Source organism: Odocoileus virginianus, chromosome 1 (genome assembly GCF_023699985.2).
Source record: "Odocoileus virginianus isolate 20LAN1187 ecotype Illinois chromosome 1, Ovbor_1.2, whole genome shotgun sequence".
Lineage (NCBI taxonomy): Eukaryota > Metazoa > Chordata > Mammalia > Artiodactyla > Cervidae > Odocoileus > Odocoileus virginianus.
Genome location: NC_069674.1, coordinates 89,649,854 through 89,677,392, shown reverse-complemented (window position 1 = coordinate 89,677,392; position 27,539 = coordinate 89,649,854). Strand labels below are relative to the sequence as shown.

General features: G+C 36.1%; 1 protein-coding gene across 8 annotated transcripts in view; it reads right to left on the bottom strand.

The window, feature by feature from the left end:
• Positions 1 to 27,539, bottom strand: part of DGKB (diacylglycerol kinase beta) — an 824,229-nt gene that overhangs the window by 460,438 nt on the left and 336,252 nt on the right. For all 8 annotated transcript variants that reach the window (XM_070470763.1, XM_070470758.1, XM_070470752.1 and 5 more), the window contains one exon: positions 24,679 to 24,839. In XM_070470763.1, the coding sequence (XP_070326864.1) occupies positions 24,679 to 24,839 (161 nt within the window). The remainder of the gene's footprint in view (positions 1 to 24,678; positions 24,840 to 27,539) is intronic.

Below are 27,539 nucleotides of genomic sequence, written 5' to 3'. Positions count from 1 at the left end.
TCTTTCGGTAGGTTCTACTGTTTTATTCTTGAAACTCTTAACTGCTGAGCAGAAGGCTCTTCCTTCTTATTTTGCACTGGGCCTCACAAATTATGTAGCCCATCTTGAACGTAGGTCTAAAAGTTTTTCAATCAAATGCTTCCCTAGGGTTTGTGGCTGCAACTATGAGGCAAGACTGCATCTTTCTACTATGGATGTAGAATTTCAGGAAATGAGTTCTTCCTCTAGACGAGGTGAGTCTGAAGTAGACCCGAAAATAGAGATAATTTTAGAACTATCCAGATAACACTGAAGCCAGATAATACTATCTGGACCTAAGCTAGAAAACAAATCAAAGATCAACTGAATTGAGGGATAGAATAAGAAATATGGTATTGATGACTGTGTTGAGCCTCTAAATCAACTTGAAGCCTGAAACACTATTTGATCAGCTATGTGAGTCAAATTACTCCCATTTCTGCTTAAACTAGCATGAGTTGGGTTTTGACCACGTGAATCTCAAGCAGTTCTTAGAAATCATGTTTTATATCTGCATTGAGTCTCATCTGTTTTCCTAATTCACTAAAATGTTCTTGAATGTGTCTAGAAAAGCACCATACTTTGAACAAGGTAAGCTCTCTCCCAGGTAACTCACATCCATAACAATCACTGAATGCCTAAACTTGTGAAGATTCAGTATGGAATGTATGGAATAAAAACCTGGTTTTAAAAGTATTTACGTACTTTCTTTGAATCTTTTCTCCTTTACATGTACTCAATGCAGACTGAACGCCACACCTCTGCTTTAATATTTATTGAATAGACCTGCTGTATGAAGTGTCAGTGAGAGGTAATCACAATAAGTCAGGCTTTATCTTCAATTTATTCATTTCTGTACATGCAACATGAAGAACTGACATCTAATCCTGCCTTTCAAACAGAAGGGTAAATGGAATAAAATGAAAAGGTATGACAATTATATTACGATAATATGACTCAAGTATTAAGATGAACTGTTAATCATTACTTAGCAAATTACAACTTTCATATGGAGAAAATAATACCTTACATATATAATGAATAACATTACACTTGGACTAATATGGCTGTAAGTTAATTATAGACTACACAGCTGATTTAGTTTCATTTACCTAAGGAGCTGTTCTCACCCTGTTGCAGATTAATTACATCTTCAGGAATACAGTCTCATTTATCAATGTCACTTGCAGTGTTATAGCTCTTACCAAGTGTGTAGGGCTTTTTTAAAAAAAAATTCCTTGTCTGTGATACATTTTGCATGTTTAGTCATTAAAAGCACATGACAGCTAAAACCAGGTAAGATTAAATTAGTTATGGAACATTAGGAAAGTCCATGTCCCAGAAATTAAATGACTATAAGAAAATAAAATTCTGTTAAAACTGTTCAAGTCAGACAAAGGCCTCTCCTATATTTACAGATTGTTTGAGAAGACTCCATGCTTTGAAATACATGTATGAAAACTATACAGCACACTATGAATTCATTTATGCACATTAAACAGATTTACAATATTCCTATTTTCCAAATTAGTAAAAATATTCAAAAGAATACCATGTTAAACTTTCTACATATATACAAAAGTTTATTTAAGTTATTATGGAAATTTTTTAATGCTTGCTTTTCTGTAACAATGAGAATGTTCTTAATTATATGTGAGCAAGCAAAAGAATGACAGAGATCTGACTATAGCTTGGAAAAGAGTGGAATATTTATTCATTCACAGTAAATGAGCATTTAATATCTATTAACAAATGCTATATGCTAATGTGTGTGCAAAGAGTAGGCACACTTGAATAACTTACATTACTAATCTCAAAGTGCTCAGATTCTAGGGAAAGACAAACAGATGACTATAAAAAGTGATTAATGTTAAGTAAAGGTATGTGAAGAGAAACATGAGGTACAAAAAAAAATGTCAAACCTAGTCTGACAGCTCAGGAAAGGATTTTTAAGTGAAAAATAGCATGAGTTGATTATTCACAAATGTACTGCTGCTAACCTTATAATTTGTGAATAAGAAAAAGGTAGATATATTGGGAAAAGTTAGTGATGGGGGCTGGGGGAGTGATGAAGGTGATCTGTTTCACCCTGACAGAACTGCTGGCATGAGAAAAACTATAGATTAGAGAAAAGCATTTCAGAAAGGACAGGCAGTTTCCAAAATAGAGATAAAGCTGAAGATATGTCAGGCCAGACATGATACGGAGGTTAGAGTTCAGCCATATGACGTATCGAGCCACTAAAGGCATAGCTGCTTAGGCAGAGAAGAGCCACATGGAGAAACCAGAACAGTGCAAATTAGAGGTGATGAGTCTGAGCTCCTTAGAGGCAAAATACATCAATAAAATTGAACAAATACAACATAAATAAACCAAAACAGAATAAAAGAAAATTGAAAAGGAAACAGTTACAGAATATTCACATACAGAACCATCACAATTCCTTGATTAGGTGTGGAGATTTGTGAAACTCCAGATGACATCTACATGTGTGATACAGACTTTGCTACCCTACTTTCAGAAAATGATTAAAACCATGAGGAGGAATGAAATAGCCTACAAGACATAGAGAAAAAAGAGCAGAGCTGGTAATTATTTACAAGTAAAGGAGAGGTGAATTTAGAAAAGTACATGAAGGTGATAATCAGCATGGTGGTCAGAAAAGAATTCTAAGTTTTGAGAGGGTATGGGGCCAAGGAAGTGCAAAGAAGTGAGAAAAGAAGTTCAATAAATAGAAAGTGATTCAAAGTTTGTTGTTGTTTAGTAGCTCAGTTGTATCTGACTCAGCAGCCCCATGAATGGCAGCCCACCAGGCTCCTCTGTCCATGAGACTTCCCAGAAAAGAATACTGGAGTGCATTGCCATTACCTTCTCTAGGGAACCTTCCTAATCCAAGGATCAAACGCGTGCCTCCTGCATTAGCAGGTGAATTCTTTACCAGTGAGTCACCAAGAAATACAAAGTGATTCACAGTTAAGTGCAGCAAAATACTGGGAAACCAGTGTCACTGAACTGGTGAATCTGAAGATCAAGGATAACAAAAGAAAGAGAATTTTGGGAAAGTGGTATGAGAGAAAGAAGTGATAACAAAGCCATCTTGTACTGGTTCCTCAAAAGGGAGAGGAAGTGGGAGCAACTAAAATTCTTTGGACTGAGAAATTACCTAGGAACAAATGTTTCTTTTTTTAAATGTAACGTATGTTTTATACTTTCCTTTTTTCCCCAAATTTTATATTCTATTTAAAATTTTAAAATAAAATTTTGTATTTCATTTGAACTTATTTGATATTTTATTATTTTATATTTTAATTAAGGATTTAAATTAAACACTTCATGTATCATCTTCACAGATCAAAGATTTGTGTCAATAATCAAAACCCACTATACATTTTCTTGAGTGATGAAGTGCAGGATAACTAACTCAAAGTATTTAAACCTGCATATTAAAGAAATAGAATACCTGGAGAGAAAAAAGAAAATCAGAAAATACAGCAATCAGAGACTTAATGAAAGAGCAATACTTATTAATATATGAACAAATTTGTCCCAACTTCAGATACCATGTTTTCGTTTGGAGTTTTTGGATTGGGGGGTAAAATCTAATTATAGTATTACCAGTTTTTATTTGATGGATCTGTTTTTCAAACAGCTCAATACAGTCAGCAAAACAAGACTGGGAGCTGACTATGGCTGGGATCATGAAATACTCATTGCAAAATTCAGACTTAAATTGAAGAAAGTAGGGGAAATCACTAGGCCATTTAGGTATGACCTAAATAAAACCCCTTATGAGTTTACAGTGGAAGTGACAAATAGATTCAAGATATTACATCTGATAGACAGAGTGCCTGATGAACTATGGACGGAGGTTTGTGACACTGTACAGGAGACAGGGATCAAGACCACCCCCAAGAAAAAGAAATGCAAAAAGGCAAAATGGTTGTCTGAGGAGGCGTTACAAATAGCTGTGAAAAGAAGAGAAGTGAAAGGCAAAGGAGAAAAGGAAAGATATACCCATGTGAATGCAGAGTTCCAAAGAATAGCAAGGAGAGATAAGAAAGCCTTCCTCAGTGATCAGTGCAAAGAAATAGAGGAAAACAACAGAATGGGAAAGACTAGAGATCTCTTCAAGAAAATTAGAGATACCAAGGGAACATTTCATGCAAAGATGGGCACAATAAAGGACAGAAAGGGTATGGACCTAACAGAAGCAGAAGATACTAAGAGATGGCAAGAATACACAGAAGAACTATACAAAAAAAAAAAAACTTCATGACCCAGATAACCATGATGGTGTGATCACTCACCTAGAGCCAAACATCCTGGAATGAAAACTCAAATGGGCTTTAAGAAGGAACACTATAAACAAAGCTAGTGGAGGTGACGGAATTCCAGCTGAGCTATTTCAAATCCTAGAAAATGATGCTGTTAAAGTGATGCACTCAATACACCAGCAAATTTGGAAAACTCAACAGTGGCCACAGGACTGAAAAAGGTCACTTTTCATTCCATCCCAAAGAACAGCAATGGCAAATAATGTTCAAACTACTGCACTACTGCACAACTGCACTCATCTCACATGCTAGCAAAGTAATGCTCAAAATTATCCAAGTCAGGCTTCAACTGAACATGAACCATGAAATTCCTGATATTCAAGCTGGATTTAGAAAAGGCAGTGGAACCAAAGATGAAATTGCCAACATCCATTGGATCATGGAAAAAACAAGAGAGTTCCAGAAAACATCTACATCTGCTTTATTTATTACACCAAAGTCTTTGATTATGTGGATCACAACAGACTGTGGAAAATTCTTAAAAGAGATGGGAATACCAGACCACCTGACCTGCCTCCTGGGAAATTTGTATGCAGGCCATGAAGCTACAGTTAGAGCTGGACATGGAATAACAGACTGGTTTCAAGTCAGGAAAGGAGAACGACAAGCTGTATACTGTCACCCTGCTTATTTAACTTAAATGCAGAGTACATTATGCAGAATGTCAGGTTGGATGAAGTACAAACTGGAATCAAGATTGCCAGGAGAAATACCAAGAACCTCAAATATGCGGATAATACCACCCTTATGGCAGAAAGCAAAAAAGAACGGAAGAGCTTCTTGTTGAAAATGAAAGAGAAAAGTGAAAAAGTAGGCATAAAACTCAACATTCAGAAAACTAAGATCATGGCATCTTGTCCCATCACTTCATGGCAAATAGATGAGGAAACAATGAAAACTGTGAGAGACTTTATTTTTTTGGGCTCCAGAATCACTGTAGATGGTGCCTTCAGCCATGAAATTAAAAGACGCTTGCTCCTTGGAAGAAAAGTTATGACCAATGTAGACAGCATATTAAAAAGCAGAGACATTAATCTGCCAACAAAATTCCATACAGTCAAAGCTATGGTTTTTCCAGTGGTCGTGTATGGATGTGAGAGTTGGACTATAAAGAAAGCTGAGCACTGAAGAATTGATGCTTTTGAACTGTGGTGTTGGAGAAGACTCTTGAGAGTCCCTTGGGCTGCAAGGAGATCCCACCAGTCAATCCTAAATGAAGTCAGTCCCGAATATTTTTTTGGAAGGACTGATGCTGAAGCTGAAATTCCAATACGTTGGCCACCTGATGTGAAAAGCTGACTTATTGGAAAAGACCCTGATTGTGGGAAAGACTGAAGGCGAGAGGAGAAGGTGATGACAAAGAGGATGAGATGGTTGGATGGCATCATTGACTCGATGGACATGAGTTTGAGCAAGCTCCGGGAGTTGGTGATGGACAGGGAAGCTTGGCGTGCTGCAGTCCATGGGGTCACAAAGAGTTGGACACAACTGAACGATTGAACTGAACTGTTTTGAAAAAAATTCTCAATATTTTATATGACACTTAATGAATAAATTTTTTATCATTCGGTAAAGAGTAAGTGGATTATTTTGCAATTTACTAAACAGTTTAATATGGCTGAGCCAATAAAAGAGAAACATTATGTAATTTTAAGAAAATGGTTAGAACTGAATTTGCACTGAAAAGTTGTAGATAAACTGCTGTGAGGTAAATTTATCAAGTAATTGAGATCACTAATTTTTGGTGCTTGACAATTTACTCAAATACTATAAATCTTTTTTAAATAGTCTATTTCAGAAACAAATGTTTAATGAAATGGAATCTTCCAATAAAAATATGAAGTTGATATCCAGAAAAAACATATTATTCAATATAGCATTAATATCATTATGAATTTCTCCTTGTCATAAAATGTGGAAAAATACATTTCAAAACAATGTCATTTTATAATGAGAATTGTAGACATTATTTGATTAATGTTTCTAATTTCTAAAATGTGTAATCCAAATTCCCCATTTAAGAAAATACACAAATTATTGCTGGCTTAATAACAGTATTATCTTTAGACCAATAGAATTCAGCCAAAACAAATTTAAAATGAAGTAATACATGGATTGTAGCTTACAAATTATATAATGTTTTAATAAAAAGGTAAATGAAGTGGACAAAGCAAGGAAATGAGATTTTAAAACAAAAGAGATTTGGTTTAAATCTGTTTAAATTTAAACAGCCTCAAATCTGTTCAGTCTAATTTAACTGATTTCAGGACCAGACCAAAAACTCTATGTTGTTAACCAGTCTGTGCTCATAACTAAATGTATGCATGTGTGCTAAGTTGCTTCAGTCATTTTTTGCAGCTGTATGAATTGTAGCCTGCCGGGCTTCTCTGTCCATGGGATTTTCCAGGCAAGGGCTGCCATGCCCTCCTCCAGGTGACCCAAGGATTGAACCCATGCCCCTTAGGTCTCCTACATTGGCAGGTAGGTTCTTTTCCACTATTGCCACCCGGGAAGTCCAGTTAAATGTATAAGGTTAAGATGTTTCCTTCGTATTTGCAGTAAAGGCATAGGGAAAAGACAAGGCTAATGACTGAAAGAATTCTGACTGCTATTCCACTAACCTGATATTTATGGTTATGAGAATTAAGTAATCACATTTTTCCTATACTGAAGAAGTAAGAGCCTCTTAGTGACTGACTAGGGTTGAAGGCTATTAAATAACAGCCATGCAAATATCTGTTTGATAGCATATCTGGGTGGAAATATATATGATGCACTACAAGTCTCCTAGTCTTTCTCAGATTTCTTCCAGACTCAGAGAATAATTCTACAGGGATCACAGACCCACTTCCAATTTCAGAAGTACAAATATGAATAAGGTTTTAAATTTCATGTTGGCTTTCACTTTCTACACAGCGTGTGATACTAACTTGTTTCTGGATATGTTCTGCAAAAACTGAAGGACCTTTCCAGAAGCCTTTGAAATTCTTATTGCCTTGCTTGTTTCTGCTCACAGTGCTGACTTCTGTGTTGAAGAGGGTCCAAACTGGAACTTACTGGGATGATTAACAGCTGCTACAAAGTCAATACTCTATGTAGGGAAAACAGAATTGGACTAAGATGATCTTACATGAGCACTAGTCTGTGACTGAATATCTACCAATGTCAACAAGCCAGATACAATTTATGTTAGTGGAAGCGTTTCCATGGATATAATCCATGGTCTTTCCAGAATCGCCCTTAGAAACCTAGAGGGTGGGGGAGATAACTCATAGGTTTTAATTATGCATAATTATGCATATTCCCAGTTGCAAAGAAGATCACTGATACACTTAGTAAGAAATGGGTTTTCTTAAATCTTCCATCATTTTAACATTTATTATGTTTGAAACACTGAGTCATACTATTGCTACTGTAGTGAAAGTCGCTCAGTAGTGTTCAACTCTTTGCGACACCATGGACTATACACTCCATGGAATTCTCCAGACCAGAATACTAGAGTGGGTAGCCTTTCCCTTCTCCAGGGGATATTCCCAACCCAGGAATCAAACCCAGGTACCCACATTGCAGAGTTCTCCTCAAAATGAGTCTCTGAATTTTTTTTTATGCAAAGTGAACTGAAAAGTAATACAGATGTTTGTATATTTGTTTTATTATACACTGATGCTCCAATTAGCAGTAAGGTAATAGCTGACATGCATCCTAAAAATCCTTTCTATCTATTTTGGAGGGCTAAGTATTCCTTATAGTTATGTATTGTTCTCTTTAATACTTAATATCATTGTTCAGTTCAGTACTCAGTCGTGTCTGACTCTTTGCAACCCCATGGACTGCAGCACGCCAGGCTTCCCTGTCCATCACCAACTCCCAGAGCTTGATCAAAATCATGTCCATCGAGTTGGTGATGCCATTCAACCATCTCATCTTCTGTCGTCCCCTTCTCCTCTTACCTTCAATCATTCCAAGCATCAGGGTCTTTTCAAATGAGTTAGTTCTTCGTATCAGGTGGCCAACGTATTGGAATTTCAGCTTCAGCATCAGTCCTTCCAATTCAGGACTGATTTCATTTAGGATTGAGTAGTTGGATCTCCTTGCAGTCCAAGGGACTCTCAAGAGTCTTCTCCAACACCACAGTTCAAAAGCACCAACTGTTCGGTGCTCAGCTTTCTTTATAGTCCAACTCTCACATCCATACAGGACTACTGGAAAAACCATAGCTTTGACTAGACAAACCTTTGCTGACAAAGTCTTTGCTTTTTAATATGCTGTCTAGGTCGGTTGTAACTTTTTTTCCAAGGAGTAAGCATCTTTTAATTTCATAGCTGCAATCACCATCTACAGCAATTTTGGAGCCCCCCAAAAATAGTCTCTCATGTTTCTGTTGTTTCCCCATCTATTTGCCATGAAGAGATAGGACTGAATGACATGATCTTAGTTTTCTGAATGTTGAGTTTTAAGCCAACTTTTTTCACTCTTCTATTTCACTTTTATCAAGAGGCTCTTCAGTTCTTCTTGCTTTCTGCCATAAGGCTGGTATCATCTGCCTATGTGAGGTTATTGATATTTCTCCCAGCAATCTTGATTCCAGCTTGTGCTTCATCCAGCCTGGCATTTTGCATGATGTACTCTGCATATAAGTTAAATAGGCAGGGTGACAATATATAGCCTTGACATACTCCTTTACTGACTTGGAACCAGTCTGTTGTTCCATGTCCAGTTCTAAGTGTTGCTTCTTGACCTGCATACAGATTTCTCAGTTAATATCATAACCTTAAAATAATACGATAAAGGCTTCCCTGATGGCTCAACTATAAAGAATCCACCTGCAATGCAGGAGACCTGGTTTCGATCCCTGGGTAGGGAAGATCATCTGAACAAGAGAACAGCAACTCACTCCAGTATCCTACCTGGGAAATTCCATTGACAGTGGAGCCTGGCAGGCTACAGTCCATGCGGTTGTAAGAGTCAGACACGATTCAGCAAGTAAATCACCAATAAGATAAATATGCTGACAGTTTAAAGGGACAAAAATTAATTTCCTGAAACATTACTTATTGGTATATCTTCTAGCCACATTAAAGGAAAGATGCATGTATGTAATGATTTATGTTCAACATTGTGGAATTCACACTTTTTTCTGGCTCAGAGTTCATCTCTGTATGCACTATAACACTTATCAGGAATTACAACAGGCACTGAATGAGTATTTGTAGAATAAACTAATAAATGAACTCCCTTAAGACTAAAATACTAATCAGAACTAGGGTACTAAGTGACCATGATGAGTCAATATTTTAGATTTTATATGTTAATGCAAGTACAATCAGAAGTTATGAAATATTTATTCTGTAAGCCATTTATAAATTCTAGTAAACTGCCCATAAGAATATTCTGCTATTATTTTAAACTGGACCCTGCACTAGGAGTATCCTTGGTATTAACATCCATCCTTCTCTGATCTTATACATGAATGATCTCCTTGTTGCAATATGGCATGCTTTGTTTAGGGGGATAATTACAAATAAGGCAGGGAAAACTTAATAGTTAAAGGGACTTATAATGATCTTTTGGGTCTTCCCTTGTGGCTCAGCTGGTAAAGAATCCATCTGGAATGCGGGAGACCTAGGTTTGATCCCTGGGTTGGGAAGATCCCTTGGAGAAGGCAAAGGCTACCTACTCCTATATTCTGGTCTGAAGAATTCCATGGACTATATAGCCCATGGGGTTGGAAAGAGTCGGACATGACAGAGTGACTTTCACTTTCAATGAACTTTTGTGGATTTGAGGCAGCTATTACTAATTTAAACTATACCCTTTGCATTTTAAATATATAATCTCTCTTGCTTTCTGTACTGGTAAGAAAAGTGAATCAACAGGGAACTTTCATGGAGTATGGGTTCTACAGTTTCCAAATGTGCACGCTTCCCATGAGTATCAATAAAATTAATGAGCCAGGGGTCTTAAGGCTAATAATAAGTACCTTGATACACTTGGGATGCATAAGGCCAAACCCCCAAAGGGAAGATAGTAAGAGAAAGTGGAGTTGTAAGAAGCAAATTGAGAAAACACTAATTGGAAAAGATACATGCACCCCCAAGTTCATTCACGCATTATTTACAACAGTCAAGCTATCAAACAACCTAAGTGGAACCAATGGATGAACAGAAAAAGGAGGTACAGTGCACAATGGAACATTAGCCATAAGAAGAAAGAAGTCTTACCATCTGTGACAACATTGATGAACCCTGAGAACTCTATGCTAAGTGAGAAAAGTTAGAGAAAGTGAAATACTGTAAGGTTCTCACTTGTATGTGGAATCTAAAAAAAATAAATAAATAAACAAAACCACGCTGAGAGATACAGAAAACGACTAGTGGATGCCAGGAGAGGGGATGCAAATGGGTGAACAGGGTCAACAGGTATAAACTGCCAACAATAAAGCACCTGTGATTGGAATGTAATGTACAGTATAGAGACTACAGTCAGTAATACTGAATTGCATATTTCCAAAGTGCTAAATAAGAAAATAAGTCTCAAAAGGTTTCACCATGAGGAAAAAAGAAAAAAAAAATAATAACAACACACCTGTAATTGTGTATGGTTCAGTTCAGTTCAGTTCAGCTCAGTCACGTCCGACTCTCTGCAACCTCATGAACCACAGCACGCCAGGCCTCCCTGTCCATCACCAACTCCCAGAGTCTACCCAAACTCATGTCCAATGAGTCAGTGATGCCATCCAACCATCTCATCCTCTGTTGTCCCCTTCTCCTCCTGCCTTCAATCTCTCACAGCATCAGGGTCTTTTCAAATAAATGAGCTCTTCTTATCAGGTGGTCAAAGTATTGGAGTTTCAGCTTCAACATCGGTTCTTCCAATGAATACCCAGGGCTGATCTCCTTCAGGATGGACTGGTTGGATCTCCTTGCAGTCTAAGGGACTCTCAAGGGTCTTCTCCAACACCACAGTTCAAAAGCATCAATTCTTTGGGGCTCAGCTTTCTTCACAGTCAAACTCTCACAACCATACATGACCACTGGAAAAACCATAGCCTTGACCAGATGGACCTTTGTTGGCAAAGTAATGTCTCTGCTTTTTAATATGCTGTCTAGGTTGGTCACAACTTTCCTTCCCAGGAGTAAGCATCTTTTAATTTCATGGCTGCAGTCACCATCTGCAGTGATTTTGGAGCCCCAAAAAATAAAGGCAGCCACTGTTTCCCCATCTATGTGCCATGAAGTGACGGGACCAGATGCCATGACCTTAGTCTCTTAAAAGTTGAGTTTTAAGCCAAATTTTTCACTCTCCTCTTTCACTTTTATCAAGAGGCTCTTTAGTGCTTCACTTTCTACCATAAGGGTGGTGTCATCTGCATATCTGAGGTTATTGATATTTCTCCCAGAAATCTTGATTCCAGCTTGTGCTTCCTCCAGCCCTGCATTTCCCATGACATACTCTGCATATAAGTTAAGTAAGCAGGGTGACAGTATACAGCCTTGACGTACTCCTTTTCCTATTTGGAACCAGTCTGTTGTTCCATGTCCAGTTCTAACTGTTGCTTCCTGACCTGCATACTGGTTTCCCAAGAGGCAGGTCAGGTGGTCTGGTATTCCCATCTCTTTTAGAATTTTCCACAGTTTATTGTGATCCACACAGTCAAAGGTGCTGGCATAATCAATAAAGCAGTGGATGTTAACTAGACTTACTCTCATGATCATTTTGCAATGTATACAAATATTGAATCATATTGTATACCTGAAACTAAATGCTATAAGTCAATTATACCCCAATTTTAAAAAAGAGGAAACAAACAGAACATCTGATGCAGAAGCACTCATTATGGTCTAGTACAGGCAACCCAATAGACATTAATACACTGCAAAGTACACCAGATAATGTCATACAAAACAAAAATATTTCCATCCTGTAGTGAAATAAAGATCCTAGGTGATAAGCATAGGTGACTCTTGGTCACCTTATATCATTGTACCTAGCATCTTTTCCTTCATAAAACTTATCACTACTTTGAAATCCATCTGTCTAACCCCTCTAAGAAAATGAAGACTGAGAGCTAAGGTTATGCCTGCTCTGTTCTCCAATACTGACTCTTCCACTATACTACCCAGTACTTCAAGAATGTCCAGCAATACTGAACATAAATATATCAAAAAATGAGACTGCATGAAACAATCATCAAAATACCAATTACAATTAAGTCTATCCACTTAAGCACATAAAAACACATCAAATCTCAAATCATTATTAAAACAATTTTTATAAGAGGCAGGGGTATAGAGCAGGTCAGAATGAATATTTGAAGATAAATGTAAGCACATAGCAGCAGGCTAAGCAACAGTTATGAATAACCCTGAGAAATTTTAAAGTGTCACAGTATTTTGAATCATAAGAAGAGTAAGTTTCATTTCCCTCCCCAAACCTATACACACCAATATTAATATTGTTAACATTTAGGTATATATATTTGCTGACTCTTTAGTATGTTCTTAGAGACAGAGCTACATAAAAATTTATATTTTATCACCACATCATCATTCTTAACATTTATTAAGCATCAGTGTTAATGTTGTAAAAACTTTACAAGTCCTTAAGTCAATCCCAAATATCTCCTTAAAACAGCTATTATCCTCATTCTCAAAAGAATAGGTGACATAGTGTTTCCTTGCGGACAATTTGCTTTGTGACTTGACATTGTAATTTTGGGACCTCTTTTCATGTTGCATATCATTTTCAAACTGAATAAACTTTTAGATATTTCCAAACTGTATGTCACTAAATAATACTGGGATCATTTAGGCTTCTGTATCATTTATTTCTGCAGAATGGACTCTTAGAAATGGGGTTGATGGCTCAAAGGGTACTCGCATTTTAACAGATACCATCAAATTATTCTCCAAAAAAGTATTTAAATTTATAGACCCATCACACAATTATGAGTATTTTTGTATACATTCACTGACATTAGATACTACCAATATCTGTAATTTTTAATAATCTGAAACAAGATAATCTACTGCATTTTTCATTTCCTTATAAATTTAGAACATTAGTAGTCTTATTATCTGGCTTTTCATTCTAATTTTCACAGTCTGTATTTCTATTAGATGCTTTTTATTAAGAATTCCATATTTTAGTTTATTAACACCATGCTTATTACTTGTGCTGGAAATATTTTCTTTGACTTGTTAATGAGTTTAAACATACTGTTTTGAATGAAATATTAGGAAAAGCAATTTTGATTCCCTTTTCTTCTATAGGTTCTAGGTTCCTGGTTTGCCTCACACAGGTTTCTCCTACCCTAAGCAACATACTTTGATATTTTCTTCCAATATCCTATAAGTGTATTACTTAAAAGATATTATTATATTAACATTATCCTATACAATATATTAATATATAGTATACAATTTGCATTTTTAATCTACTGGATGTCTATTTAACATGGATATGAATGGAAATACAAATTTTCATTCAAAAGAGTAACTAATTCTGTCAACTAATTTATTATGCATTTCATTCTTACCCAATGATGTGAAATTACAAAATTTTACAAATACTGAATTCTCTGCATATCTTTATAATTTTTGGTCTAATCTTATATTCTATTTATCGATTTTTCTGCTACCATATTTTAGTTACATTGATGCTGCTGCTGCTAAGTCACTTCAGTCGTGTCCGCTTCTGTGTGACCCCACAGACAGCAGCCCTCCAGGCTCCCCCTTCTCTAGGATTCTCCAGCAAAAACACCGGAGTGGGTTGCCATTTCCTTCTCCAATGCACGAAAGTGAAAAGTGAAAGTGAAGTCGCTCAGTCGTGTCTGACTCTTAGCGATCCCATGGACTGCAGCCTACTAGGCTTCTCCGTCCATGAGATTTCCCAGGCAAGAGTACTGGAGTGGGGTGCCACTGCCTTCTCCATTAGTTATATTAACTTGATAGTATTCTGCACATGATCAGAAAACTGACCATTAAAGGATATTAATCATCTCAAAAAAATATAATGGCATTTTTGTATAACTGTAAAGTATTATTTATCAAAACAAGTACAGAAATCCTACTAGAATTCTCAGTAGCAATGGACTAAATTTATATATTGAGATTTTACATCTTAATAATAATATATATTCACATGGAGAAACACAAGATGATTTATTCAGGTTTTACTTTATAATTTTGCATTGTTAGTTTTCTCATAGGTTTGATGTCTTACTAGACTTGAACTTTGATACTTCATAGATTTCTGATAACATTAACTAAAAACTTATATTCATATTAACAGGTAATTTTATAAAGAGAGGATTTAGAGTTATTTTCCTTTATATTTATCTAGTATTTGGCAATTGAAGTTGATTTACTAGTTTTATTTTTAGTTGATGCATATTGACTATATATGATATCTCATCATCTCCAAATAACATTACACTTGTCTCATGTCAATATTTACACATTTAAATTTTTATTATTAAATTAGCTCATTTTTCTAAAGATGCTAACTACAGTGGTGACAAATATAATCCCTGCATTCTTTCTCATTTTATTTGGGATGCCTCTAATATGCCACTATTAATATGACATTACATGTTAATTTGTAGAAAATGGTTACACATTTTCAGTAGTTTTCAATTATAAAAATCACAAACTTGCTTTTTATTTAAATAATTATGTTAATAACACATTTGCCTTTGTTGAAATAAGCCCTACTCAGTCAATAGGTTGTATTCCTTAATATCAAGGCTTGAATTTAGTTGCTAATTTTGTTGTTTGCAACTGTTGTATTTACATATATGTTCTTTTTTGGGGTTGTGTTAGTGAGGCATTTATATTGAGGTTTGCTAGCTATACAAAATGGGCAAACATCCTATCTTTATACTCTGGAACAATTTTTAAAATATAAGAATTATCTGTGCTATGAAAGACTGTTTAAATGACACCAGTTTTGATAGCTCTTTCACTATGTTTTTACTTCTTCCTGTTTGGTTGTATGCTTAGAGAAATGGTTCTCAAAGTGTGACCACAGACAAGAGATACTGGGACCACCTGGGAGATGTTAGAATCATCAATTCTTGGACTCCATTTCAGATCTACTGAAAGCCTGGGCTTGAGGGTCACAATCTGCATTTTAAAAAGTCCTGCAGGTGACTTTGATACGTACTTAAGTTTGAGAACTACTGCCTTAGAGGTACCACCCCTTCACCAGGGGTTCCCAATTTTCTGAATCTAATGTCTAACGATCTAAGGTGGAGCTGAGATAATAATAATAGAAATAAAGTACACAATAAATGTAATGTGCTTCAATCACTCTGAAACTACCACCCCCGCCCCCACCCCCTAAAAAACTGTCGTCCACGAAACCGGTCCCTGGTGCCAAAAAAATGTTGGGCACCGCTGCCATTCAGCGTATTTCAGCTTTTTCCATTTAGATGGGCAATACTCAATTTCTTCCACATTGTAAAGTTTACTGGCACAGATGCACATGATTTACTCTTATAACCATTGAAATATTTTCCATAACTGTGGCTGTATTTTCAGATTTATTATGCTCTGTATTTCCTTTTGTTTTAAAAAAAAAAATCTTGGAAAGAGAAGTGGGCAAGATAGCGCAGGGGGCGTTTTCAGCAGTCACCCTTCCCCCATCCCCTGCTCAAGGAATACAGCTTTCGACAATCAGTAAGGAATAGATAGTACCTTTGCCGAGTCGGGAAGTCCAGCAGAGAAGTTCCAGCACAGCAAAACATCCAAGAACAGATCCACCGAAAGGGGCGAGAACACCTTTCCTCCACCGGCGTGACCCCTCCCCCAGCGTGGCCCAGCTCAGTGCCAAAAAAGGCTCCCTTCAGTCCCAGATTTCCCCCAGCACTGGGATGGAGTGTTCAGCTCCTGTGCCTCGCAGGATGCTGCCGCTGCCGCAGAGGCAAACTTCTTTCTCCTCTCACTTGGAGCACCGAGCGTCTCAGCACCAGTTTGGTGGGGAGTGGGTGACAGAGGCTGGGAGCAGGTAGGAGAGAGAAGGCCGCACAGTCACTAGGGCATTTGGACCTCATTGAGCGGCGATGGAGCCTAGAGATCAATGCAGAGATTGCTCCCGGAGCATGGCCCATCAGCTGCTTCTGGAAGCCTACACTGATGATTTCAGCAGTTAACGGGCCCACCAGGCGCCCGCACAGATTTGTGGGCCTCCTCTCTCCCCACCTCCTGGCTGGCATTCTGCGCACGTGCCCTGTGCGTGCCGCGTGCGTGCGTGCGTGCGTGCGTGCGTACGTCCCACGTGGGAGAGCAAGCGGAGAGCAGGTGATCACCTCCAGATGGCGGGCTAACTTCACGCGACTGGAGGAAGGTTCTAAATGTGAGTATTGAGGGGCTCTGCCCTAAGGAACCATACAGGTCGCTCTCAGCACCCAGCCAGGCTTTGGGGAATGGAGAGAAAGCAATCCTAAAACTGCCTCTCCCCTACCTTCTGAAAGAGACGTGGGGAGTTCATGCATTTAGAGAAAAGGGTCCTAGAACGCCTCAGGATCCCTAGTTGGGCTGACAAGGTGTATCTCTCTCCAGCCTGGTTAATTGAGACTGGAGAAATTGACTGCTTTTTAAAATGTGGACTACAGATCTCTTTTTAAAAATATATATTTATTATTTATTTTGCTGTCCTCGGTATTAGTTGCGACGTGCAAAATCTTTTAACTTGTGGCATGAGAACTCTTAGCTACAGTAGGTGTGATCTAGCTCCCTGATCAGGGTTCGAACCCATGACCACTGCACTGAGGAGCTTGGAGTCTTTAGTCAGTGGACCACCAGGGAAGTCCCAAGACTGGCTCTTGAGGCTGCCCTGTAACCTGGCTGCAGTCCCTCTTAGCCATGGTACCAGGGTCCTATTTGCTCAGGGATCCAGAAGGAGGCACACTCATCCCTGCCCCAGAGGAGGCCCTCTTAACATCTTTCCTATTGTCCCCTGAAGATACTGAAGCTGCCTGTAACTCAGTATAATTCCAGCCCCTCTCAACTATTTCTGTCTGCGAGTGTTTCCACATTTTTAGGTTTATACTTACCAAGAGTCATTTGTGTGGTTTCCAACACTGTTTATGCCAATTTTAGTCTTTATTATAATTACATAATTTAATTACCTATTATAGCAATGGAAAATATGATTACAAAAAGAGTCTTTGTTATATATGTGAAAACAAAGATGATTTGGGAAGATTGGATATAAATGCAGTTGTGAAACTGCTATAGAATTATATGTTCTTTGCCATAGAATTATATGTAAGAGAGAGTATTTTAAAAGATTTTTGAAACTATTGTAAAAATCTAGAAGGCTTTTTATACTCAGATTGCTTCACAAGTATCTTTTGAGTTTTTGTTCCACTTAAAAGAATCTAAAAATGGAAATAACAGATGGTTTATTATGGAGTGTGATTTATACAAGCAAACTTTGTAGAACCTCCATTGATGACCAACATTCAAAGAAATGACAGTAGCTGGGCCTTTAAGAAAAAGTTGGTCAATTCAATTATATTTATAGATTTTAGGTTAAAATGAAATATCCAACGCTATATGGGTCATTTTTATGACACTTATTATACCTTTCTATTAATGTCTAACATCACCTCTAGTAGAAGACCTTCTGCTATACATAAATTGGACTACTTCATTTCCTGATTGTATTCACAGAATCATTCAATGGCCTCTCTTCAAAAACAAAAACCACATCTTGGCTTCGAAGTCGCTTCAAGACACAGGAGCGGCCACTTCTGCTATTGTCTTTTTTGTCATTCATTCCCAGCTTCTCTCTTTAAGTTTCAGGCACACTGACCTTGTAGGTCTTTGAACACACCAGGCCATTTCTCTCCTCACGCTTTTCACATACAGTTATACCTGCTTGGTATGCACTTTCCATCTCTTTGGTGTCCACCTGACTTACGTGTATTCCTTAGATCCTCTTTTAAATGCATGTTGTTTATACTGACCTTCTTCGACTATGAGAACTAAATTTGACTATGAGAGCTAAATTTATTTGAACTCTTGGCAACTTTTGTTGTCTTTCACAGTATATATCACAAATTTCCCTCAAAAGTTGTATTTGTGCATTTTTTAATACTTTTACTATTAAGCTCCAGATTTTAATAATGGGGTGATCTGTCTCTTTTATTCATTTCTACAACTCCAGGGCCTGACCGAAAAAAAAGAAAAAAGATACTTTTTTGTTTATTATGCAAACCAATGAAGAGTCAACAATGAGAGTGAAACTAATGGCATATATGAATTTGATGTTGATCCAGTGGATGAAAAGTTTTCTAACTGTAAGTTCTGAGATTATCTGTAGTCATTAAAGTACAAAATCAGACTAAAAGGTAGCAACTATCAGTTTTTCTTACTAATTTCCATCAACTATATTTCTAATACTAGATGGTAAGTCTCTCGTGACAATTCTGTCTCACCTCACAATATCCTAAGTTTAGTGATTACATAGACTTCTATCCTGTTCACTGCCAATCCTCAAACAGTATCTAGCACAAGAAGATAATAAATAAGCTTTTATTTAAAGATCACCACTATAGATGAATACCTATTTTCAGAGTTAAATATGACTTCAGAATTATTTCCACTGTTCTGGCTAAAAGTGAAAAGCATTACAAAGAAAAAATTAACAGAAACTGACTAGTTATTTACCAATTTCCCCTTTTCTTCTTGGGCAAACACAATTCCTTTCCTTACAGTTGTGTGCATGCTAAGTTGCTTCACTTATGTCCAGCTCTGTGCGAACCAATGGACTAGGCTCCTCTTTCCATGGGATTCTCCAGGCAAGAATTCTGGAGTGGGTTCCTGTGCCCTCCTCCAGGGGATCTTTTCAACCCAGGGATTGAACACGCATTTCTTACATCTAACCTGCATTGGCAGGTGAGTTCTTTACCACTGGTACCACCTGGGAAGCCCGCCCTTACAATTAGGTGTAACTAATTGATTAGGATATGGCCAGTGGGTTATAAGCTGAACATTTTCCAGGCCTGGTCCTTTTAAAAAGAAAAACGCTCACAAATGCCAATATTTCACTCTCTTTTATCACCCAATTGTTGAAAAGAGAGGACTGTATGTATCTAGATGAGGGTAGAGCCATAAGACAGAAAGGAGCCTGGGTCAGTGACCGACTGGAACAGAGCCTCTCCCAAAAAGCCAACTCCTCTGTCTTAACATTGGAGGAAGAACTAATTTTCAGTTGTCAGGCCACTAATATTTTGAGGTTGTGCCAAAACCCACTCTAATACAAAGGTTATATCATGCTGTATATGAAGATTATATATATATTTCTAACTCATAGATTTTCTAAAACTTTGAAGCAAGGCTTTATGTAAACTATAAAGCACCTACAGTCAGCATATGAAAGGCAACTATTCAAACAATGAAAACAACATTGACAGTAAAGTTTTGAGACTATCTTATAATTAGGAGGTAGGAGGGTTCCTAGAGATAATTTCAAGTACAAATTATGTGCCATCTTAAGCTTTCTCATGTTGGTGATAGCAATAAAATTGAAATGTCCCCCTTATGCTTTCCTTGCTCCAATTCAGCTGTTCATTACATACTCAGCAATAGCTTGAGTACATGATTCATTTCTTTTTGTTGTCTGCTGGATTTACTCACCGGGGCATAGGATCAAAAGTTGATAAATACACCAGCCCAGGTTGGATGCATGAGACAAGTGCTCAGACCTGGTGCAATGGGAAGACCCAGAGGGATCAGGTAGAGAGGGAGGTGGGAGGGGGGATCAGGATGGGGAATACATGTAAATCCATGGCTGATTCATGTCAGTGTATGACAAAAACCACTACAATATTGTAAGGTAATTAGCCTCCAACTAATAAAAATAAATGGGAAAAAAAAAGTTGATAAATAGAACTCACTGAGTGACAGCCAGAACTTGAACTCTATAAGGTCTACTGGTCTGATTTGACAGTGAGAGTTGATCCTCCTTCTTGCTGGAACAGACGCAAATATTTCAGGCAAGAATGCTCTCCCTCTTTCCACACCTCTCTTTCCCATGTCATACTCAGTGAAAGAGGCTGCAAGTTAAATAGAACAGCACTCATCTAAAGAAAACAATCAAAAGCTGCCTGGTTTAATTCTGTGCTACCTTAAAATCATAAATGAGTGCCATTGCATATTATTTTATACTTTTATTAGGCCCTAAACCTTGCATCTCAACTTTAGTACTTTGGTATTTCTAGCAATTGCCTATGTAATGTGAGACAGGGTTCTAGCAAAATTTCCTCCCCCTAGGAAGCTAGTATTTGAACACTGAGCACCATTATTTTTTGAGATTTCAGCCTACATCCATTCTGTCAAGTTTCTCTCTGCTTTTCCACTGAGTTCTTCATCTACTCATTCATTACACTATTTTATTATAATTATCTAGTTCATTTGTAGCATGTCTAAATTGGTAAAATAGTTCTCTATTTCTTCTTATTAAGATGTAATGAGCTACTTTGTTATATATATTTTGGAAAAAGTTTTTCAAATTTTTCATACAAATCCAGCTCCAATTTGATTAGTTATAGGTTAAAGGTATACATTAATGTGCAATATTATATTAAGCTATCTCATCTAAGAATAGAAACTATCTCTATTTATTCTCATCTTTTATGTCTTGTAGAGAGTTTTAACATTTCTATTTGTAGGTTTTGTATATTCTTTATCAATTTCTAGATACTTCCCATTTTTGCTTGCTGTTTTTTAAATGTGTTATTACTTATATAATGAAATGCTATTGAATAAATTTATTTTATATTTAGTAACTTTGCTACACTTCCTTATTTAGTCCTAATATATTTTCAGTTAGGATATTACTTTTTGTCTTTGTGGAGGGATTTTTGGTCTCTATCATTCTATATTATTTGCAATTCTCTTTACAATATTTTTAAAACATCAGTTTTGCAGTAGATTTGATTATTTCCAATAATCAAGTTTTATTTCATTAACATACTCTTTTTTGCTCTTGTTATTCTTTGCTATATGCCCCGTCATTTCTGTTACAGCTTTCCTTCTCATTTCTTTAGGTATTAGCTATTTTCCCTTTTCCAACATCTTGAGTTTTGTAATTAATATTTGTTTCTTAATATCAAAGTTTCTCAGCCTCAGAAGTATTGACATGTTGAGCTATGTGGTTCTTTCTTGTGCATTTGGGGGGCTGTTCTATGAACTGGGAATGTTTAGCAGCATTCCTGTCCTCTACCCATTAGCCAAGAGCAATACTCTCTCACCCATGACAAGCAAATGTGTGTCCAAACATTGCCAGATGTCTCCTGTGATGGAACAGAAATAATTTCTGTTGAAGACCACTGAAAACTCATCAGAGGCATATAACAAATTGACAACTGTTTACCAAAAAAAAAGAAAAAAAACCACTACTGAACCTAAGATAAGAACGCTGGCAATCTGTGATGTATCAACGTTGAGCTGCTACCTCACACTTCAGCTCCACCAGGGCGATAGTTCTAGCCGGGCTGGGCACACTAAGAAAGCAAGCAACTTTACTGTCGGGGGAGCTAGCATGATTTGGAGTGGAAGCTAGAGAAATTCCATTACCCAGAGAGTTATCTAAAATAATAGTCATCTCAGTGGCAAATGTAGCAGCTTGCCCGAGTTTGCAAAACTGATTAAGGCAAGCAGCTAACCAGGCAACTAGCCATATTTTCAGCAGGAGGTCTTAGGAATGATGCCGCCGTAATGGGGCTCAATGCTGCTGCTGCTAAGTTGCTTCAATCATGTCCGACTCCATGCAACCCCGTGGCTGTAGCCCGCCAGGCTCCTCCGTCCGTGGGATTCTCTAGGCAAGAACACTGGAGTGGTTGCCATGCCCTCGTCCAAGGGATATTCCCAACCCAGGGACTGAACCCAGGCCTCCTGCATTGAAGGCGGATTCTTTACCATCTAAGCCACCAGGGAAGAAGCCCCATGGGCCTCAACCAGTTGCCACATATTCCTTGCTGTCTGAAACACAATATGCATGGTTGTCTATATGTGCAGGACAGACTAAAGGGGGGTGCAGATGTGTTCAGGGCAGACTAAAGCAGGCCCTAGTTATCTGCACATCCTTGGCTAAATGACAGGCCTTGTATGTGAGCACAAGACATAAAAGGGCCAACAGATGTTAGAAGCTGAATTAGATTAATAAACTGCCTGAAGTGTGTGTGTGTTCCCCAGTGAACATACAGATACAGCAGCAAAGGGATGACAACCTACTGTCTTGAGGGGTTTAAACAAACTTTGGTCAACCATACTGACGTAGGAACAATCCCCAGAAGCCAGTGTTAATATAAAAGCAAAAGGAAAATAAAAAATTCAGAGGCAGTATATCCATACACTACAAGGGAGAACGGCTCCATATAATTAGTTCTGGGAACTCCCTAAACAAACACAGGAACAGCCATAACCCCTGTGAGAATGCAAATCCACAGAAGTTACAATATATTATAATCTGTAGTTTCCAACCAAATATTCACAAACACCAGAGGAATGGGAAAGTGTAACACATACTTTGGAAAAAAAGCAAACAATGTCTCCAATGGATTCTAGATGTTGGATTTAGCAAACAAAGACTTCAAAACAGTATTATATGTATTTTGATGTATTATATCAAATTATGATGTATTATAAATACATCAAAGAACTAATGTAAACTATGCTTAAATAATAAATGAAAAAAATGAAAAAATAATGATGACTATTCAAATAGAAAATGCCAATTAAATGCCTAGAAATATTTTAAAAAAATAACCAAATAGAAATCCTTGAGTTAAAAAAGTATACTAACCAAAATGAAAAAAAAAATTACAGGGACTTAAAAGAGTAACATTATTCATAATATCCAAAGACTGAAAACAACCTAAACCTACATCAATTTGTGGAGAGATAGACAATATGTTATATGTCCATTCAATGGGATACTTACTACTCAGCAATAAAAGGAATACAGTATTTCATGTAGTTCATATAAGTGAACCTCAAAACATTATGTGAAGTGAAAGAAACCAAATGCAAAAGACTATATATTGTATTGTTTCTTTCATATGAATTATCCATAAAAGGCAAATCTTAGAGGTAGAAAGATTAGTTGTTGTTTGAAGCTAGGGTAGGGACTCAGAATTGACTACAGGTGGGCACGGTGATAAAAACATTTTAAAATTAGACAGACTTATTAAAATCACTAAAAGGTTTACTTAAAATGATTGAATTAGGTCAATAAAGCTGTTAAAATATTGCTATTCACATTCATATCAAATATAAACAGGATTTTTATGATCAAATGCATTACATTTTTCTTGAAATAAATAATTATTATACTATTGTAACAATTGTATACTTAGCCTTCATTATGCATTATTATATGAGGCTCTTTAAATGTGTAATCACATTATTTATGAGGGAGAAAATAATAGCCATCATGACACAGGTAAATTGATGGAAACTAAGACAAGAAAAAGACTGTTAAAGAAGTCTTACCAAGGTAGCTTGACACCTAGGTTCATGGACTCAACCAATGCTTTCTGTAGTTTGCTATTTGTGTGTGTGTGTGTGTGTGTGTGTGTGTGTGTGTGTGTACATGCACATCCATAAGGGAGAAATGAGACATGATATAGATTAATATTGGGTGAATGTGTTCAATAAAATGTAACATTGTAGATATATATTTTAAGACTTCATAAGTCTGGGTAATATGATTATATAAATACATGATAAATCACTTAAATTTATTAATTCCTTAGGGATTGAAATTTCAATAACTCTTTCAATTGCCAAATGATATTTTAATTTCAGTCTCAAATTTTTCAAGAAATTAAGTCAAAAATTAGTTTTTTGACTAATTAACCACTTGAGAATACTAACAGCATTTTTCTTAGACTTTAAACTAAATCATAATTTTAAAGATAATGTCTATAAATAGAAGACTAATATGTTGTGATATTATAATATAGATTTCAAAATAAGATAACATTTGATGCATTCTTGTCACACTTTTAGTAATGTGAAACTTATAACCTTATAAACCATTTTATAAACTTTTTAAACTATTCTAAGCTTAATTGTACTAAAAAATGATCAAAAAATTACATATAGTTTCTTTCCTTTGTTTAGCACATGAAAAATCTATCACTGATTCTTTGATTTTAAATAAATTCAGTTACCCATTAGAAGAGGTGTTTTGCTGACACAAAGGTAAAATAAATTACTTGTAAGCAGTAAATCTTCATAAATAAGAGTTTATGTCAGTGATTATGCAGAACTGATTAAAAAAAAAAAGAACATTTAGTGGAAAATCTTACCACGCCAATGGAAAAATAATTATTGATGATACTGTAAGGCACTGGGTCTCCCTTCTCATCTTTGTCATTAGGTATGACTTCAAACTTCCACCTGTCCAACATGATTTCTGTGCTGTTTTCAATGTCTTTTAAGATTTTCATCAAATTCTCACCTTCATAACCTAATGGGAAAAAAATTATATTGAGAAAAAATATAACCAAATAATAAAAACTATTGCTTATATGTATTTAAGTGTATGAATGTTTGTAACATTCTAAAGCTAAATAATGCATTTCAAAGCAAATTTAATGCAAGTTGAAGAATTAAGACCAATCTTATTATACTCACATCAATATTTTATCTCTAGCTTTAACTTGCAACTCATATTTCTCTCTTGTGGTACAAATTCTCAGTATAGCCACTGCATAGCTCTCACAAAACTTTTTATCACTATATTCAAAATGGAATTGATGACCTGTTTGGGTATGATCCTTTTGTGAATTCTCCCTCCCAAAGATGACACCCTCCACCCACTTGCTAAAATAAAAGTTCTTGCTGCCAGGTTGAACCTGTCCTTTGCTTCTCCTCTCTCTGCAGGCTTTACATTTGTTAATACTTTTTCCCAGAAGCCACCCTCCCAAAATGACAGAGTCTGTCCAGTATACCACAGCACACAGTCCTCCAAACCAGCCATACCACAGAACTAGTATACTGCACTACAGTTATTTACATCTTTCTCCTTCGATGTTCCTTTTCCCAGATGTACCCTCCAGTAATGCTCAACAAATCCATTTTTAAATAAATCTACTATAGATAGTAACCATGGCCTAAAATTTATTGCTTAATATTATATTTTCTCTTAAATGTACCTTTAGTTATCTAACCTTATAGTTAATTAGGGCTGTGGTTAATCCTGGCTGTGTTATTTACTGAAGTGTTTGTTTTTTAACATTTTAACATGTTTTTTTAACATTCTAAATAGCTTCTTTCTCCATAAAAACTTAGTTTTGCTGTGAGAATGAAGTGAGGAAAAAAGAGAAAATGCATAAAAGGTCTTAGTCTATGAGGCAAAAACAGAAAGTTGTCAACAATAATACTGATGATATTAGGATGTGAAATGTTATACTAAATTAAATAATGTATCTCTCTCTAACTCTGTATACACAGATTCTTTAAATGATGTTTTAAGTTGGAACAACATTTTCCTAGATGTTTTTCTGTGTCCAACTCGGGTTTATATTTTAATAATTTATCTGTTCAATAAGTATATGCCAGAGGCTATGAGTCCTCATTAGAGGTGTTAACATACATAAACTTTAAAAAAATGAATTGGATTAAAAGAAAAAAGAATAGGTACCATAATATGCCAACATTCTCTAAAGACAAATAAATTATATTTATGGTGTATTTGTTGAATTAACTATTAGAGGATTAACTATTAGCCAGAAATCAGGAATACCCATCCTGGAAGCTACATCTCTTATCATACACAGGTCTAAAAATAATTATGCACTATTCAATACACATCACAAAGAGTACAATAAACAGTGATTACACTGACATAAACATTAAAGGAAATAATAGATGCCATATCATATTTATAGCATAATTCAAAATTGATGAACATATATAAAATGTATCGTATAGTATCTGATAAAACACTGAATTGCTTCAACTACAAAACTACAAAAATTAAGTGCACTTATTTTTCAGATCTTAATAGTTCCACACTAATTCTCAATATTTATTTCCTTTTTAACTTTCTTTTAAACTCCCAATTATATATATATATATATATTCCACATTGAATGGAATAAAAGGAGTTTATATTCATATATTTTCCAAATTCGACTCTTATTTGAAAATAAGTTTGATGGTTTTAGATGTAAATAATTTACATATATTAAACTAATATTGTATAATATAATATGGAAATTACACTCAGAAGAAATATAAGTAAATGATAATGCTTTAAACAAACATTGAGCTTATTTTCAGCTACAGCTTGTGTTAATAAAAGCATTGTTCAACATAACACTGGAAAAATGGAGGAATGGAACTGACGAGGAAAGAATACAACAAATTTAATGAAAGTATTAATAAAGTGAGATTAAGTAGGGTCAATCAACTTAAATTGTTTAGCACTGGACATGTTCTCAAAGTTTTTATGGATTAAGTATGAAAAAGGCTGTGCTTCCCTGGTGGATCAGATGTTAAAGAATCTGCCTGCAATGCAGGAGACCTGGGTTTGATCCCTGGGTCTGGAAGATACCCTGGATAAGGAAATAGCAACACACTCTAGTATTCTTGCCTGGAGAATTACATGGACAGAGAAGCCTGGCAGGCTACAGTAAACTGGGTTGCAAAGAGTTCGACATGACTGAGCGACTAACATACACATGAAAAAGGCTGGTATCAATCAGTCTTCTAGCCAAGTAAAAAATAGAAAGAGAGAGGCAATAAATCTATTTTGAGAATCATACATGAAGTTCAGTATTAATTCACAAAGGTGAAGAATTCCAAATTGTTTTTCTCCATTTAACAGATAATCTGTGCCCTACTTGTTTGTATTTATCTGTGCTCAAGCTTGTTAAATAATGATTCATAACTATAAATAGCATTCCTGAATTCAGTAAGATTATATTTTTTAAAAAAGATAAACTTACTAATAAGCAAACAAAAGCTTGCTCTAGAAAAGAATGATGTTACTTTGCTTCTATTATTTTGATTTAAAGCCTATAATCAATCTAGGCTAAGAAATCAAATGAAAACATAATTAGTATTTATCTTCCATTTAATGATATGATGTTATCATAATAACTGAATCTATCTAAAAAGCCATTTTTACAAATTTAAGATCACATGAAGAAAAGCCATATCT